Genomic DNA, 20,225 nt, shown 5'->3' on the forward strand with positions numbered 1-20,225 from the left:
TTTTTACTATAAAAGCTGTCAGAAATCATTTAAAAGCCTAAAGACAAAAATTTCATATAAGTTTTAAATATTTAAGCATTTAAGTTATTGATGATAAATGTCTCAAAGAAAATTTTCAGCACAAAATTACTTTCATGATACTATTCATTAATAACACAGCACAGTACTTGGCATATAGGTAACAAATGAAGAAAACCAAAACTAAAGAAATGGGGCCAAGAAAAATTGGGAAGACATTTTCTAGGCAAAGCAAGTAAAAATGTTCTCCTAAACTTCTGCACCTCCATATTTGCAACTGTCAGTTTGCAGTGTGGCAATGCTCTAAAAGCCTTTGCTATTAATATTTTAGTTATTTTCTCTAATGTAACACTGAGATGTCATTTATCAATAGCCTTGGCTAAATAGTAATATGACAGGTAGCTTAGATCTATCCCTATTTACTCTTCAGTGTTCTACACCAAACTTATTTTTGGCTTTGAACGTGAGGCTTCATTATTGTTATCATTAAATTATCTAATTTGTGAACTGCAGAAAAGTAAACAAGACAAAGCAAAAATACAAATCAGTAACTCTCAATTTGCAAATTTTCAGAGTAGTAGCAAATTATTGCTAACCAAAAATTGTCGGAGTCAAAACAAAGATACTAATACTAGTGTTTTACCATTTAAACTGCCTATCATTGGGTTTTATTTACAGCAGCATCTTCCAGCTTACTAGCTTATGAAGAGTTCTACAGGATGCTCCATTTCTCAAAAGGTTCTTATAGCAAGTTATTGAGATTTATATTGCATTAGCATCTTAAAATTGTTCATAATTGTTTAGCCCATTGTTCCCTGTATTATTTGAAGTGAAAAATCCCTTGTGGGACAAAATTAGGTAAACTCAGGTTTTCTGTGTAAGAAGATATCCTGAAATGGTATTTTAAAATGTGAAATTAAAGCAATGATTCCACTTGATCTTTTTTCCAAAAAGTTTTGTAAGGGCATATGAGCTCATTTTTTAATAATTAATTAGTGCAAGTTTTTATGAACTTACCTGAATATCCAATAATACTTCCCAGCCAAGACAAAACTTTCAAACCAAAATTCTGATGTGCAACAATAGACGAATGCATAACTTGAACTTTGAGTGGCTTTGTCTGTCTACTGGTATTTCTCTTAAAAAGAAATAGCAAGATGAAAAAACTAACTTAAAAAGTCTATTTTATCAGAAGAAAAAAGTTAACATTTCACTTAATATAACCAAACCATGATCATCATCAAAGGAGTTTTTCACGTAGAAAAGCACTGCTTTGATTGCTTTACTTCATTCAGATCCTAATTTTCTAGAAGGAATTCTAGGATTCACACAAAAAGGTAAGAAGACCCAGCCTGTGAGTAACCTGAATCTTAAGTCATATATCTTAAGATCTGTGGTACCAGTTATAAATTATTTAAATGCTTAAACTTGCTTTATGTCTTTAATTTCTTAATATAATTTATATTACTTAATTTAAATAATTTACTTCATTACATAGATGTGATTATGCTATTAATACTTTAAAATCATGGAAAAATACATATAACAACCATTTTAAGTGTATAATTCAGTATTGTTCAGTATATAAAATAAATCTTCAGAACTCTTCATATTGCAAAACTCAAACATTTTATTTATTAAACACGTCCCAATGGCTCCCTTCTCTAGTAATTATCATTCTACTTTTCTGACTCTATGAATTTGACTATACTAGATACCTCATATAGGGTAGAATCATACAGTATTTATCTGTTATTTATTTCACTTTGCCTAATGTCCCTAGGGGTTGCCCATGTTGTAGCATATTTCGAATTGCCTTCATTTTTAAGGCCAAACAATATTCTACTGTATGTTATGCTATATTTTGTTTCTTTATTCATCTAGTAACAGACACTGGGACTGTACAAATTTCTGAGACCCTGCTTTCAATTCTTTTGTGTATATGCCCAGAAGCAAAACTGCCTAATCATGTGGTAATTCTATTTTTATCTTTGTAAAGACCTGCTACATTGTTTCCATAGTGGCTACCACCATTTCACATTCCCATGAGCAATCCACAAGGGTTTCAATTTTTCCATATCCTTGTCAATATTTTTCTTTCTGGATAGAAGTCATCTTAACAGGCATAATGTGGCAACTCAGCATCTCACTGGGATTTTGATTTGCATTTCCCTAATGATTAGTGATGTTAAACATGTGTTCATGTGCTTATATTTTCTTGGTAGAAATGTTTATTCAAGTCTAGCAAACATTTTTTAAAAAATACCTTTTTACCCCTATTCATTTTTTGAATCCTCATTTCAAATCCTGCTTCATCCTATCTTCATTAACTATATTGACATGATATGTCTTTGCATATTTTTTCCATGTACATATATTCTATATGTACACTATATTTATTAACATACTTACAGGTATGTATAAGGGATAAATTCCTAGGAGAGGTAAAACTTTAGTCAAAAGTTACAAGATTGTTTTTATATGTGTATTCCTATTCTCTGCAAAAATATTTTATTACTCTAATTTCATTTTGATGTGTATAAAATGTTCCTATTTTAGGCCTGGAGTTGTGGCTCAGTGGTAGAGTGCTTGCCTAGCACATGGGAGACACTGGGTTCAATTCTTTATACCACATCAAAATAAAGTGAAGGTATTGTGTCCAGCTACAATTAAAAAAATATTTTTAAAAAGTTCCTATTTTATTGATTACTAATGAATTAAAGATTCTTTTCATGTATACTGGCTGCCTAGATTTTCTGTTGTGATCTGTTTTGTTATCTTTTGTCCATTTTTTAATTCAATTATTCTGTACTTTCCTCAAATCTGCCATTTGTCTGTTGACTTTGTTTATGCAATATTTTGTCATGATTTTTTTTTTTTAATGTAGCCCAAAAATGTGCAATTTCTTTTCTAATTCCTGGGGTTCTAATTTTGGTTAAGAAGCACTCTCCCTTGCAGTTGTCTAGGTTTTCCTCAGATGAGTATCTATTTCTGGACTCTGTATTCTATATCACTAATGTATCTGTCTAATCCCATGCAAACACCACCAAGGATTACAAATACTGATTTTTTTTAAAAAAGGAAAAATTAAAAAATATTATCGAATATATAAGGAGATATGAAGTGACAAATGTGAAAGAAAAAAATAACAAAATTAAGGAAAGAACTTTGTCTCTAAATCTTAACATTCTCATTCCTGAAAATCATCACCAGTCCCATTTAAGAGTATCTTTGAACATTAGAACTACAGTATTATAACATTCAATACTGCATGAACACTTTCTAAAATTCTTATTTGGTAATAATTTCAATTTACAATAAGAATAAAATGGCAAAGTATATCCATATAACCTTTTGTTTTCCAGATTCATCTGCTGTAAATTTTTTTTTAAATATTTGTTTTTTAGTTGTAGGTGGACACAATACCTTTATTTTATTTATTTATTTTTATGTGATGCTGAGGATCAAACCCAGGGCCTCGCACATGCTAGGCGAGTGCTCTACCGCTGAACCACAACCCCAGCCCTCATCTGCAATAAATTTTACTCCAACTATTTTATCATTTGCACATCTTTCTCTACGTACTTTTTTTTTTTAAACCACTGAGAGTGTCATTCACAGAATGACCTTTTATCCATAAATACTTCAGTATGCATTTCCTGTGAATGGGAATATTCTTCTTTTAATGACTATAGAACAGTTTCTGATGCACTATTAAATTGATTATGTTTAATAAGACACTTAGAAATTAAAGAAATGGGGCTGGGGTTGTGGCTCAGCGGTAGAAAGCTAGACTAGCATGTGCGAGGCCCTGGGTTTGATCCTCAGCACCACATAAAAATAAATAAATAAAATAAAGGTATTGTGTTTAACTACTTCTAAAAAATAAATATAAAAAAAGAAATTTAAATTTAATTCATGAGATACCATTTTATACACATCAGATTGGCAAAAACTTTAAAATCTGACAAAAGAATACTCCACAGCAGGAGTATTTGTCACAGCAAAACAAACCTGGAAACATCCTCCTGGAAAATTGTGGTAAAATCATCAGTGGAATACAAAGGTTAAAGAAAGAATGAATTAGAGTAATGTATCAGAACAGAAAAATCTAAAAATAACACTGATATGATAAGGCAAGTTGGAATATAATGCATTTAACATGAATCTTGTAGGTATGTGCGTGCATGTAGGTATGTGGTATTGGGGATTGAACCCAGGGGCATTCTACCCTGATTCCTAGGCTGGTCTTGAATTTGTAATCCTCTTGCCTTGGACTCCTGAGTTACTAGGATTACAAGTATGAGCCACCATGTCCAGTTTCAGTATGAATCTTTTTAAATGATGTTTAAAGACCTCTACAACAATACACATCATACTGACAGGTGTTTAATGTATGAAGCACAAGAAATGAGCAAAGTGAATTAATGCAAGTAGTTCTTTTTATGTAAGGAGGAAGGAAAACGGGATTAAGAAGAAATGATATGGGAGCTTTTATACATTTTTATTTATTTCAAATAAGTAAGAAGAAAATAAGTTTCAATAAACACAGGTGTTCACTGTGTTATTTCTATTTTTCTATGTATTTAAAATACTTTATAATATCTAAAATTATTTTTTAAGTTGGGAGTGATGGTGCATGACTATAATCCTACCTATTCAGGAGGCTAGGCAGGAGAACTGCATATTTGAGGCCAGCCTGGGCAATTTGATGAAACTCTGTCTCAAAAAGTAAAACCTAAAGATGTAGCTTAGTGGTAAAGAGCCCCTGGGTTTAATTCCCAGTACCACCAAATGAAACAAAACCAAACAAAAACGAAAAGTCTATAGATGCTGTTACATGGAATAGTTAAGTAACAAACTTTAAAAAATAATACAGTAAAGACTATTAAGCTACTATCTTGCTATCATGTATCAAGAAGCACCATTCTCTGAATTCTAATTTTGGTGCTAAAGACCAATTTAATTACTAAAAGGGAATGTGAAATTCTATTACTTAAAAACAAAACAAAAAGCAAAAAGACTTCTAAAATTTCTTATCTATCTATTCATTTTCTATTATCAATCTTACATAGTTTTAAAAAACTAGATAAAGCCAGGTGTGGCTGGCACACATCTGTAATCCCAGCATCTTGGGAGGCTGAGGCAGGAGGATCATAAGTTCAAGCCAGCCTCAGCAATTTAGCAAGGCCCTAGGTAACTTAATGAGACCCTGTCTCAAAATAAAAAAGAAAAAGTGCTGGGATATGGTTAGTGGTTGAGTTGCCCCTGGGTTCAACTCCTGGTACCAAACAAAAAATATAAAACAAAACAAATAAACAAACTACATAAAATAATGTAATACTCAAAAGAAATATTACCTGTAAATATGATTTATTTGACATTGGCTTTATATTCATGAAAGAATAAAAATTTATTCATAAACACTAAATTAAGGAGGCAATAAAAAATAATAGTACAGGCATGTTTTTAAGTTACTTACCACAATTACTGATTTTGCTTGCTCACAATACTGGAAGTCTCCATATCGAACAGACCTACGTCCCTATAAATAAAAATAAACTAATTTGTAAAAACATTCAATTCAACATTAGTACCTTATAAACTGGTAAATAAACAAATGTGTTTGAACATATAACACTAGTCAATATTTAATATTTACAATATTCATTCTACTCATCAATGATAAGTAAATTCAAGTTTTCTTTCAAAAATATCCTTTTTCAAACCATTAGTGCATATGTTTCTTTGAACAACACAACATTCATTCTACTAGGTTTTTATAATTTCCCTTTTCATAGATGAATATTTTAAATGACTAGGTAGAATGAAGATAACTATATATTTCCTTTTAAACTTTCTGACAACTGCTTACAGTTACACCAATATACATTTGGGCCAATATTCAAATGAAATTTTTTAAAAAGCCAATATCCTGCAGTAAGTTATCTGTAGTAGCAGTTCAATTTATTATATGATGTCAATATGATGAAATCACTTACATCTCGATCCACTGTTGTTGCAAAACCAATGGCTTCTTTTTGAGTACAGTTAACAGCTTTCTGGAGAGTATAAATTACTTGTTCATAGGTGTGAACCTCATCATTAAACAACATACAATAGTAGGTGTCGCTCTTTTCTCTGCAGGATAAAACAAATGATGGATTATTTATTTGAATATTATGTTGTTCCAGGCTGATTAATATTAATAGCATACTCTGCCTTACAGAATGTGAGAAGTATTGGGCATGTATCGTTAAAGAAGTCATCTTGTAGTCTCTGCTCTGTGTCATTACAGTTACACTTTGGTGGAGAAAATACTGAATGTATAACTGTATGTGACCTGAATAGAAGGATACTAGAGCAGGATATAATAGGTCTGGAAGTTCAGTAAAGAATTGCTAAAGAAGCAATCTAAAACCCAAAGTCAGACTCCATCTCCAAATCTGCTGGCAATTCACTTTCTTTTTCCCAGGTTAATATCTCTACTGCATAACGAAACATAATAGCAAAAATGTTGTAAGTTCTTGCTATCAATTCCCCTCCACCTCCCATAGATTAACATTCAATAATGTTTGTGGACATTTTTGGTTGTCATGACTGGGCTTGGGGATGCTATAGGCATTTATGGACAGATGCCAGAGATGCTGCTAAATATCCTACAATTTACCAGACAGTTCTCTTGACAAATAATTTATCTGGTTCCAAATGCCAATAGTGTCAAAGTTGAGAAACCCTAGACTACAGGAATGTTGAAAGCAAAGGCATAGAGTTGGCAAAGGTAAATTTGGGGAGCTGAGAATCAGGAAAAAGGAAGAGATTGATGTGAAATTAGTGTGGTCTGGAGATAAGTAAAACCTTGAATAATGGATTTTTATTTTTGCCATCTATGGACAATCAAAGACTTGTAACAGGAGATATACCTAAAGAGATATGGATGATTTAAGTTAATGGGTAGATGAAAGAAAACCAAGAGGGCAAATATTACAAGAAAATCAAGTGGGGGGGCGAGGCTGGGTTTGTGGCTCAGTGGTGGAGCGCTTGCCTGGCACATGCGGGGCCCTGGGTTCAATCTTCAGCACCATATATAAATAAATAAAATAAAGGTATTATGTCCAACTACAGCTAAAAAATAAATATTAAAAAAAAGAAAAGAAAATCAAGTCAGATATACATTTCCCTTCTATGCTGATAGGTCTGAACAATAAAACAAAAACTATTCTATTCTCTAGGCTCTAAACTCAGATCTTAGATCATTTAATCCCAACCTGAATTTCATAACAGTTAAAAGGCACTAAGTAATTTTCAATATTTCCAAAAAAATTCACTATAGCAACAACTCATTTTGTTAAAAAACACTTCACCCACAAGCTCGATTCTCTGAAACTCACTAAGAAATCAAAAAAGAAATACTACCAATGTCCAGCTTGAATCATCCTTTGCTACAGACACAATTCCAACAAGTTTGGTTTCACTTTTTAATTAAAGAGAAGGTTTAGGCAAACATATTAACAAGGAAAAGTAAGCTCTTCCCCTTAATACAGTGGTGGCTGAATCCAGCTCTCTGGTCACAAGTCCATTACCTCAATAATCTAAGTAAAAATGGTAGCTGCATGCTAAAAAGAAATCATTATAAGGGTGAAATACATTTTATAATTAGAATCAAAATGATTGAAATTGAGCAAGTATTTATTCAAACCACTTACACTGAAGAGCTCATTCCCTAAGATGTATGATACAGGAAATAAAAAGTAGAATTGTATAGTAACTTATCAGTTTTACATATCATCAAAAAGAAAGAAAGAAAGAAAGAAAACTGCCTTGTCTGAAACTAGTTAGTCTCAAAATAGTTTTAAATGACTATAAACCAACTAACCAACCAACCATCAACCAAGAGGAGAACTTCACCAATTAAATGAATTATACATATTTAAAAACTATGATATCAAAGCTCTTGTTATCTTAAAATCAAATCATTAAAAAAAATTATGTCCTATCCTACCTGTATAATGTAAAAATTTAACAATTTTGACGACACACAAAGAATAAAGGGGCTATACTTACTCCATCTCCAAATCTGCTGGCAATTCACTTTCTTTTTCCCAGGTTAATATCTCTACTGCATAACGAAACATAATAGCAAAAATGTTGTAAGTTCTTGCTATCACATCTACTGATAAATGCACAAGAGGATCCTGGAAAAATAGAAAAAAAATAATAATGCAACCATGTTAAATGAACATTAATTTTCTTCTTTCCCATCTGCTTCTACCTTTCATAAAATAGTATAGAGAAAGCCGAAAAGTATTCCAGCTTCAACTTCTCAATGAATTTAGTCCTATACATTACAACCAATACATCAAACTTCCTAAAATGTTTTTGATCAGAACAACCCCAATTTTGAATTAATTGAATCATCCAATGGCAACTCCAAAGAATTTTGGAATTTTGGAATGATATTTCAGGATCACTAAAATCTAACATTAAACCATCTAGCTTCATATCCTGATTATCTAATTTGAAGAAAAAAACAAAGAAATATTTTGTATGGATTCGCAAGTAAGAATAGTTCTATAGGTCTAAAGGAGAGCTTGATTTTAATAATTTTAAAAGGGAGGACTCATCAAAGTCAGAAAACTGTCCCTGGATATTAGGAACCACTCATTTGTCTCCTTTTCCCTCAGCAGAATGAGATATGTGTATATGCTATCAAAGAACTCTGCACAAGAGATTTAACAGTGGGTAAGTCAATACATTTCTAGGTTAATGTAAAAAAGTACTACTTTAAACATGCCTAATGTTTAATTTCTTTTTCTTTCTTTCTTTTCTTTTTTTTTGGTGTGGTGCTGGGGATTCAACCAGGGCCTTGTGCATGCTAGGCAAGCACTCTACCAACTGAGCCAGGCCCATTAAACATGCATAATGTTTATCATGCTATCTTTCAGTCAAGGCTGGCAAAATGTTTTATGTAATCTTTCATCTTAATGCTTTATCTTAAATCTAAACATTTTATTTAGATCAATGGCTAAACAACAGTCTACTTATTTCTCAAATTAGAAAGTATCATGTTATAACATGTCATAACATGACAATAGTAATAAGCATATTCTCACATAAGAATGCGTGTACACACACACATCCACACAATTTTCACCCAGACAAACCACATGGAACTGATAAACAAATAAAGACTGTGGAATAAAAAAAGGAGAAAAATTTCTAAAGGAGATAGGTCTAAGGCTCAAAGGTCGATTTACTTTCCTCAGTAAGAAACAGATTTTTCAATTTCTTACAATACTTTTTATCTATAACTCTTCCCATGTAAGCTGTAACATATCCTATCAAGTTTTCTGTTGTCATAGTTTTGTTTATTCCTCTCTACTTTGCAAGGTTCATTATTATTTGTTACAGAGGCTTTAAAAGTCATTAACATGGTGAGACCTGTGCACAGAGAAGCAGAAATGGTACCATCTGGGAACTCAAAAAAAGTACTATAATATAATATGAACCTCACACTACACCAAAATAGAAAACAGAACCAAAACTCAGCTTTCTTAGTAATATCACCTCACCACACAGTCATTCCATTTCTTATGATTACTCCTAAAATGCAAAACAGTCAGGAACTGAAGAATTACAAAAAACAGTGTTTATAAAAATTCAATGATTCTGGATGCAAACAACCACCAATTCTTGAGAAATTAACTGTAAATTGTACTATCAATTACTACTATTGATTTTAGTTCTTGAATTAGATTTATATTATAAAACAAAGTTGATAGTAAACTTTGACTTTTCTTTCAAGCTAGAAGAATTCAAGGTACACTACTATATACTCCTGCAATGCTTAAAGATTTTAATGGCTGTATCACACAAATAAGGTATAAATGAAGATTTTCTCAATACTGCCAACTGAAAATATAAACAAGAAGCTGAATTAATTCCTGGTACCAAAATAATCTTTTTTTTGGGAGGGGGGGTACCAGGAATTAAACCCAGGGGTGCTTAACCACTGAGCCACATCCCCAACCCTTTTTATCTTTTATTGGAGATAGGGTCTTGTTGAGTTGCTTAGGGCCTTGCTAAATTGCTGGGGCTGGCTTCGGGATTCCCCAGCCTCAGCCTCCTGAGTCACTGGGATTACAGGCATGTGCCACCATACCCAGCCCCAAATAATCTTTCTTACCTCACAAACTGACTTTCTGATGAGTAAATAATATGTTTCATCTTATTAAAAAAAACTCATGGGCTGAGGCTGTGGCTCAGAGGTAGCAAACTTGCCTGGAATGTGTGAAGCACTGGGTTCAATCCTCAGCACCACATATAATTTTTAAAAAATTCATTAATACCACTTTAACTTATTTATTACTAGGATTTTTATATTTGAATTTCATTTAAAATTTTTCTGTTAAAATTTCTTTTACTACCATAATGGGGCCTGAGACTGTAGTTCAGTGGTAAAGCACTTGTCTCACATGTGTGAGGCACTGGATTCAATCCTCAGCACCACATAAAAACAAATAAGGATACTGTGTGTTCATCTATAACTAAAAACATATTTTTTAAAAAAACTAGCATAATGGACTGTTAGGAATTTCATTACTCAAGTTTATACTACCTAGGATTAAATCTAGCTCTAGCACTTACTATATGGAATACTTTGGGCAAGTTTCTTAATGTAAAACTCAAGCTTCTGCATCTATAAAATATTAGCAACAGCAGTGTCTATTTTATGCGGCTTTTTTTCTTTTTTTGTACTGGGGGTTGAAGCCAGGGGCTTTATCCTCAGCCCTTTTTATTTTTGAGACAGAATCTTGATAAGTTGCTAGGGCTGGCTCCAACTTGTGATCCTCCTGCTCAGGCCCACATGTCGTTGGGATTATAGGCAAGTGCCGCTGTATCCAATTTATGAGGCCATTTTAGACTTAAATGAGATAGATCAAGTAAAGTACTTAGTAAAGAATCTAGCTTTTAATAATCACTGATCTGTATTCAAATGAAATGGGAACAGTTGGCACTGGGCTATAGCTCAGTGGCAGGGCGCTTGACTACCATGTGTGAGGCACTGGGTTTGATCCTCAGAACCACATAAAAATAAATTAAATAAAGGCATTCTGTCCATCTACATCTATAAAAAATAAAAACAAAAATAAAGAGAAATAAATGGAAACAGTATTTGCAAATGAAATTTTCTGATCACAGAATCTTCACTAAGGAGTTCATTCAGTTAATATTCATTATTTAATTAAATTTTATTCCAAAAAGAATTTAAATAAACTGCAATCAAGATAACACTCATTTATAAAGGAAGATCATGTAAATTTCTGTATAGCTACTATAGGCTATTAGACAGGCTGTTTCCAAATAGATGGCCCTTTTTCCAGAAGCCTCAACCAAAGGAAATACTATTATTAGATTTACATACAGAAAAAAAAAATCTAAATGAATAAACCTAAAAGAAATTTCTTATGGACTCCTATAAATATTAACAAAGGAGACACCCTACAATATGTGGTGGTTCTCAACTAAGAGAAGTACTACCCCACTACCCTCCCCATTAATCCCCTTGAACATGGGGCCATTTGTAAACCTGGTTGAGCTTTCCTTCATTATTACTAGGAAATATTACAGTCATTTAGTCATTTAGTTTAGGCATACTAAACAAAAGGGTTCCAACAACATACACTCCTGGTCAACAAATGTTTTCCGTCAAAGAGTAAGATAATATTTTAGGGGGCTGGGGTTCGGGTTCAGTGGTAGAGTGCTTGCCTAGCACATGTGAGGCACTGGGTTCAACTCTCAGTACCACATAAAAAAATAAATAAAGCCATCTTGTCTACCTAAAACTAAAACTAAAAAATACATTTAAAAAATTTTTAGTCTTTGCAGGTTACAGGGGCTCTGCGGTAATAACTCAATTCTGCTGTTGTAATGGAAAAGCAGCTACAGACAGCACATTAAGTCAAGCATACCAATGTTCCTGTAAATATTTTATAGACGCTGAAATCTGGATTTCTTATCATTTTCATATATTGCAAAATATTATTTGATTTTTTTTCCTTCCAACTATTTTAAAACAACAACAACAACAAAAAAATCACTCAGCTTATCATAGTTCCAGGCAAAAAGAGGTTGCAGATAATATTGGGTTTGTGGGGTCATAGTCTGCTGAGCCTTAGCTTATACAATGAAGAAATATCCCACTCTAATGACAAGATCTGAGAAAACATGGGGCAACCCCTACAGAGTCTTCCTAAAGAAGTATAACAAAAATTTCCCAGTTTTTTCTTAAGATATAGATTGAATATATCACCAAAAATTCATGTTAATAAAAATTTTTTTGACAGACGAAACCACATTCTAACATTTATAGTTCTCTTCCTTTTCAAGCATGTAATGTGGAGAGCCTAGATACATGTATGAGTTTAGTTAGTAGGGACCAGGTATACCAAACACATTGCTGTCTTTTAATATCTTAGTCCATCTTAGTTGGAGGTTTCATTTTCCTTGACTGAACTCTTAAACAGATATTAAATGGCAGAGTTTGGGAATTTTATAACCCATCAAGTACCCACAGTATATATTTTCTTAATGGTTGTGAAGTGGTATCTCACTGTGGTTTCAATTTGCATTTTCCGGGAATAGGGATATAGCTCAGCTCACATGCACAAGGCCCTGGGTTCAATACCCAGCACCCCCCCCAGAAAAAAAACACCCCAATTTGCATTTCCCTAATGACTAATGATGTTGACCATCTTTTCATGTGTTTACTGGTCATTTGTAGATTTCTTTTTTTCAGAGCAATCTCTATTCAAGTCCTTTATCCATTTTTTAAATTGGGATGTCTTTTTATTATTAATTGTAAGATACATCTTCTGGATACTAGATCCTTAACCAGATATATGATTCGCAAATATTTTTTCCAATAGTCCTAAAGTTTTGTAGTAGTGTTTGTTAATCTTTTTTCTAAAGTACAAAACTTTTCTTTCAAATATCTTAATTTGTCTTGTATGTTTATATTTACATGCAGAACTTTGATCAAATATATTTTAAAATATGGAGCTGCAGCTGGGCATGGTGGAACATACCTGTAATTGCAGCAGCTCGGAAGGCTGAAGCAGAAGGATCACAAGTTTGAGGCCAGTGCTGGCAACTTAGTGAGACTTTATCTCAAAATGAAAAATAAAAAGGGCTAGGGATATAGCTCAGGGATAAAGCATTCCTGTGTTTAATACCTAGTAATACACACACACACACAAACACACACAAACACACACACAACCCTGACATCAATAATCTTGATCATTCTGTTAAAATATTTGAGACCTGTGTGGTACACACATCAGGAAGGACTATTATAATCCATTTATCCCAAACCTATACTAGACCTTAGAGTACTTTATACATACCTCTCTGACATTCAAAAATAATAAAATCTGAAATAAAGATCCTGAAATAAACATTAAATTGTCACAAAAAGCAGACATTCAAGCATTTATTTAACAAGAGTCCACTTTATTACAAATATTATCTAAAAAAAAACAATTTTAAGAAACATATATGTACAGCTGGAGTTGGGATCATCTGTACTGACCTGTTATTTCTACCTGGTCCCATCACAAAACCAGTGATATGATTTACTAAGAGATGATGATTAGGGTTGGCTAACATGCATGGTAATAGAAAAGAAAGTTATATACAAAAACCAACCTAGTTAACTGGCCCACACATAACAGGAAAAATAATCCCTGTAATGATAAAAATTTTAAAACTCAAACAATTTTTCCTTAAAAGAAACTTTGTGAAAATGTTTTTACCTCTTCTTCCTCGATTTCAGAGGTGTTAAGTTCATGTTTTTGACAGTAAGGACCCTCTTTCCAAGCTTCTGTATCACCACAGTCACAGAAACCTCCACCTCCTGATGTTGTCATCTTCAAAGAAAATTGTAAAGTATCTTGTCAATAAGTATTTACTGAGGGCTATCAGATAATAAATAAAAATATCAAGTGCTAAGAAAATAACACTGCTTAGGTGTTTAATTCTTTGGAGGAATAAAACTAAATAAAATACCAAGCCTTCTGATGTTTTATTTTAAATAAGTGTGTAGGTTAATCTATGTGATTTCAAAATAAAATACATTGTAGTGTTCAATAAACTACAGATATTTTAAAGAGGATATGTCTGCCTGCATAGCCTCCTTAATTAGGAAAATAATGAGGATTCATGAAGGTTTTCCTGCAGGATTTTGGTTAAATTAGTATAATGCTGAGATCTATGCAATCAGGTTGTGATAACATAATATAACATAACAAAATAATATGATATGTAATACACATTCAAGGGTTATAAAGATTTCTATAGCTAGCCAGGCATGGTAGCGCATGTCTATAATCCCAGCAGCCCAAGAGGCTAAGGCAAGAGAATCAAAAGTTTGAAGCCAGCTTCAATAACTTAGTGAGACCCTATCTAGAAATAAAAAGGACTCTGTAAAATACCCAGGGTTCAATCTCCAGTACAAAAAAAAATCTGTAGTTGCTGTCCCCCACAAGAGTTTTTTTTTTTTTTTTTTTTTTTTTTGGTGGGGGTGGGTAACCAAGGATTGAACTCAGGGGCACTCAACCACTGAGTCACACCCACAGCCCTATTTTTGCTTAGCACCCTGCCGTTGTTAAAGCTGGCTTTGAATTTGCAATCCTCCTGCCTCAGCCTCCCAAGCCACTGGAATTATAGGTGCATGCCACTGCGCCTGGCCCCCACAAGAGTTTAATAATAGTATAAAAAATGACCAACAAGGACTATAGAAATATTTCATTTTTCTTCTCTCATACTTCCTAAAAAGCCACTTTTAGAAAGGACAGGTAATAAGAGCTCAGGAAACACAAAAGTGCTACACGATCATAAAAACTTTCACACTTGTGTAATTCAAGAATTATTCACAATTCCTTAAGTTAAGGCAATGATTCAAGAAATTTGGTGGGATAGAATATGTTAGTTAATAATCGGGAGACTAGAAATTCTGCCTTTCTTGAAATACTTTAGGAAAGTTTAGGAACAGGTATTAGTTACAGCAAATTTTAGAATAAATCCTATTATATCCTGTCCAAAGTATAAGTATTTGTGTATTATATATCACAATATAATTCATATAAACCATGTGTTTCAGCTATTCCAAGGGGACGCAAAGATGTGTGCCCAGAAACATGGATAGGCAGCCATTTGGAAAATGATAACTCCACCTTATGGCTTATGTGTGTGTTTTATTATCAAACCACAGATAGAAAGCCTTAAAAGAAACTGGGATTCTCTTAAAGGAAAGTGGGATCCTTTTATGGATTTATGAGAACAAAGAGAACATGTAAGAATGTAGGGAGCCCAATTTTGTAGCTGCTTTAATATATTATCAATACTTGGGTAAAGCAAATTAAAAACAGAAGAAAAAGTCCTGACCCATTAGAGTTTCTGGAATTAAGAACAAGATTGATATATTCCTTCTCTACCATTGTATTTTATGATCAGGGTAAAAGTTCCATCTACCATCTGGTTCCTAACCTTTGAATGTTTGTGGTCTATCTTCAATTTCCAACAAAGGAACCAGAACAGGCTTAGGAATAAACTGCCTAAAATAATAAAACTGGTGAGTCTTATTATGCACTGGAGTTGGGCCTTCTTCTATAGTGTAGTAAATGTCACTTTAATAAACATTTAAAAATAGCAAAACAAGCTGGGTGCAGTGGAGCATACCAGTAATCCCAGCAACTCAGAAGACTGAGGCAGAAGGATCAGAAATTTGAAACCAACCTTAGCTACTTAGCAAGGCCCTGTGTCAAAAAAAGCTAGGGATGTAATCATGATAAAGCATCCCTGAGTTCAATGCCCCATGCCAAAATAAATTAATTAATTAAATTTAATTAAAAATTTAAAAAATTCTTTTTTTTTGGTAATGCTGGGGATGGAACCCAAGGACTTGTATATGCTAGGCAAACACTCTACCACTGAGCTACATCCCTAGCCCTAAAGAATACATTTTAAAACCACTTTCCCCATTTACATGTTAAATCTTTGGGCTTTAAAAAGAAAAGTATTCAATATAAAATTCAATACTGTATATAATTATTATTTGGATATTACTAACCCTATATCGATGGTCTCTGTGAATACTTCCCAAAAAGCACTCCATGCATAAAACACAAGTTGGATCAACTGCACAGTCTCTGTAAAGTTAAAGAAAAAAAAAATCAGAGTGTCATAAAATAACTATGTTATTTCACAACAAAATATTTCACATTGGGATCCATCTTAGAAAAGCCAGAATAGAGGTATTATTAAGACAGGAAATATCAATCCCAAAGATCTGTCAGATCTTTGACAATGAAATCATTTTAAGGTAATGTTCATACTACTAGATGTGTACTAGAGAATCTTTCAAGGCATTTGTTACTAGAATGTTAAATTTCCCCCAAGATTTGGGAAAATCACACTATATATTAAAAAATACAGATGCATATGGATCACATTAAAAATGTGTATAAAAGATTCATATCTTGGAATTAAAAATAACTTCCTCCAAACAGGTATTTGAGACCAAGGGTCTTCAAAGAGATATATATGTCTCTCAAAAAGGGGAGGTGTCAACTGAAATGCAAGAAGACAATATTAGAACTTATATCTCTACTTAACTAAAAGGGGAAAATAAACATTCTATATGCTCAGTATACAGACTGAAATGGGTCTCCTCACTTGGTCCATATGTCTGGTATTCATGTAACTATATGGTCCAAGACATATTAATGGGAGAGTAACAGTTCCATAGGGTGGATAAGTTGCTAGTTGTGCTCCAAGTTGTTTCATTTGCCTTAATCATACTGCCAATTATATAACATTTATGGATCACATCTTAAGAGAATCTCTAATTTCATGAAATGAGATGGAGTGTGTATAAAATAAGAAACAGTGGTTTCTTACATAGAGCTTTAAAATTCTTATAGACAGAGGTGCTAGGAGAATCCTTTTGCTAATATTTGGTCTCAGACCCCAATTCCAGACACAGAGATCTAATCTCTTGGAATTTCCTGGGTGATTTTTTGTTCTAATAAGATGACAGTTGGCAGATGGCCGGGGAATCCTTTGACAGCCTTAGGATGGGGGTTGTTTGACAGGGGAACCAACTATGAGAATAAAGATTTAAACTTTCAGCCCCAATCCTCCACATCTAGGGAGGAGAGATGGGCTGAAGTTTGAGTTATAGCAATAGCCAAATGATATAATCAATCAGGAACCTCCTTAAAACTCCAAAAGGACTGGATTCAGAGAGATTCTAGATTGGTAAATACATAGAGGTCCCTGGTGGATTCTAGAGAAGGCAAGGAGGCTCTTTCTACCTGCCTTGTCCCATGCATCTCTTCCATCTGGCTATTCATCTGTATCCTTTGAAACAGCTCTTACAATAAATGGGTAAACTTGAATAAAATGTTTTCCTAAGTTCTACAAGCTGCTCTAGTAAGTTGATCAAACTCAAGGAGGGGGTCATTGAAACCCCCAATTTCATAGTTGGTTGGACTGAAGAGAGGGACCTTGCAACATGCATCTGGAGTGACTGGTAGGCTTGTGGAACTTGTGGTATATGATGTCAGAACTGAATCAAATTATAGGACACTCATTTGATATCTGCTGGAGACCAACACATCTGGTGTCAGAATTGTTCTGTTCCTGAAAGTTGTAGCTGGAATAATTTACCCTCTACTAAGCTAGTACTGAATATTTACATATCCACCAATGCCTTCCTACCACAAATAATGTTGCAATAAACATCCCTGCATATGTTATTACCTGGATCCACTTGAGATGTTATTTGCATATAAAATCAAGAGTGGAACACCTGGGTCATATATATGCTATTGTTCAGAGAGGCTACATGACCATTGGCAATGCATAAGGGTCTTCATAGCTTTGCACCTTCAGCAACTCTTCTTATTGCTCAATTTTTTTAATGTGCACCAGCCTGATATATATGAAACGATATCTTATTGTTTTAATCTGCATTTTCTAATTGTTAATTATGTTGAGGAACTCTTCATATGCTTGCTGATTTGGGGGTTTCCTTTTCTATAAATTCCTTTTTATATACTTTACAAATTTTCCTGCTGGGATTGCTATCATTTTCTTATTTGCAGGAATTCCTTGTATACTCTGGAGGGTATTAATTGCTTGTTAATATTAAACATTGCCAATACTGTCTGCATTTCCCACTTCTGTGTGTTAATTATGCTCATAGAGTCTCTGATAATCAAAACTCCCCATTTTGGTATAATTAAATTAATATATACATACATCTAGTTTGTACTTTTGAGGTTTTAAGAGTTCAAACTCACATCTCAAAAAATATTTTTCATTTCCTCTAACCTTTTGGTATTTTTTTTTTTTTTTCCACATTTGGTATTTACTGGGAGTCTACCTTTGTATATGATGCAAAGGAGTCTTATTTTCCCATATATAACAAGCTACTTGCCCCCTCAACATTATTTGTGAAATAAATTTAGTTTCTGTCTATTGATTGCACTGTTAACTTTATATCAAGTTCCCACACATCCATAGGTCTATGTCTAAACTCTCTAATATTCTGAGAGATCTACATGTTCGTATACTAACCACATAGTTATCATTATGTCTTTGTAATATGTCTTAATCTCATAAATCCCCCTTTTTTCCTCCTTTTCTTAAGTCAACTAAGCTATTCATAACCTTAATTCTTTTTTTAAAAATTATTTTAGTTGTAGATGGACACAATACCTTTATTTATTTATTTATTGCTCTACCACTGAGCCACAGCCCCAGGCCACAACCTTAATTCTTCTACACACCATTTAGGATATTTACAGAGTTTCTCAAAAATATCCAACTAAAAACTTGACAGATTATTTGGAACTTATTGACAATACATCAAGAGTACTAATATCTTTACAAGAGTAAATTATTAGGTTCACAATTCTTCCCTTTTCGGAATGAATTTTATTTCAAAGTAAACAAAAGGTTGATGAGGGACTGTTTTTCTTTTATAGACATCTAGCTAATAAATGAAGAAGAAATGATAAATCAGCATTTTTGCTATTCACAATGGAATAATGATCTAAGTAACCTTTATAATGATTTTTAACTGCTAGGTACTAAAGCCCACCGACTGATCAATCTTAAAATAAAAGCAGTCAAGCATTATGTCCTCTTTGATTTGAAGAGTTAAAATGTTATTATGAAGTAATAATCCCCTCTCCCATACAAAAAACAAAACAGGACTCAATCTAACCTACTACAGGAATTTAAGAAGTCTGCTAAGCAATACCATAAGGACACAACCAGCCAAATTCATAACATGGAAAATTCCACAGAAAGAATGAACTTGTTTCTTAGTCACATAAATGGAAAAACGAAGAAGAATGGAGAGTAGAGGAAGGAGGGAGAAGCCGGCTACTCAGGAGGCTAAAGTAGGAAACAAATGAGGCCAACATGGCAACTGAGTAAGACTGTTCTGAAAAAAAATTAAAAACACCAAAAGGCACAGCAATCAAAGACAACAATATGTGAACTTTGAAACCACACTTATGAATCAATCAGGACAATTTTAACCATGGCTAGATATTAGACAATTAGTGTTAATTTTTCAGGATATTAATGGTTATAGAGAAAAAACTACATTCTGATCATCTACTAATAAGGCACATCTGGAATTAGCTTAATAATAAAGTGGTGGGGCAGAAAAAGCTGTGTGTGGATGAGGCATACATTAAACAGAGTTGACATTTTACAGCAAATTTTGAAGCTGAACAATGAGTAGACGTCAAGTCTCTTACATTCATCATAATAATTATGTTTAAGTGTTCAAAATAAAAGCTTTAAAAATCCAATAAAGTTCTTTTGTGTTGTTTGCTAAGATTTTCTACAATACACAATTATTGGAAGGTAGAAAATACTTTTCTGAATTAAACCAGAGAAATATTTTTCTTCTCTCAACTATTAAAGATGGTGAGTTGCATTAATAACCCTTACAGATGAACTACCTTTGACTCCTGAACTAAATAAATCCTGATTCTATGTATCATTCTCAGTGTATTTTTGGATTGAAATAGCTAATATTTTACTTAGGATCCTTCCATATATATTAATAAAGAAAATGGTTCTAATCCTTTTGTATTGTTTTTATCAGGGTTTAAGAATCA

The 20,225-nt window shown here is 33.1% G+C and overlaps 1 protein-coding gene across 6 annotated transcripts in view; it reads right to left on the reverse strand.

Annotated features, from left to right (window-relative positions):
- Ubr2 (ubiquitin protein ligase E3 component n-recognin 2) overlaps positions 1-20,225 on the reverse strand; it is a 133,280-nt gene that overhangs the window by 80,379 nt on the left and 32,676 nt on the right. For 3 of the 6 annotated variants that reach the window (XM_076858729.1, XM_076858728.1, XM_076858727.1), the window contains exons 1-4: positions 6,452-6,548; positions 6,021-6,159; positions 5,501-5,563; positions 1,036-1,156 (exon numbers count right to left, since the gene is read on the reverse strand). In XM_076858729.1, the coding sequence (XP_076714844.1) occupies positions 1,036-1,156; positions 5,501-5,563; positions 6,021-6,159; positions 6,452-6,522 (394 nt within the window). In that variant the 5' untranslated portion in view covers positions 6,523-6,548. Of the gene's footprint in view, positions 1-1,035; positions 1,157-5,500; positions 5,564-6,020; positions 6,160-6,451; positions 6,549-8,082; positions 8,214-13,835; positions 13,950-16,150; positions 16,230-20,225 lie in introns of those variants that run through there. The other 3 variants (XM_076858732.1, XM_076858731.1, XM_076858730.1) reach the window with 2 other exon arrangements.

This window comes from Callospermophilus lateralis, chromosome 6 (assembly GCF_048772815.1).
Source record: "Callospermophilus lateralis isolate mCalLat2 chromosome 6, mCalLat2.hap1, whole genome shotgun sequence".
Lineage (NCBI taxonomy): Eukaryota > Metazoa > Chordata > Mammalia > Rodentia > Sciuridae > Callospermophilus > Callospermophilus lateralis.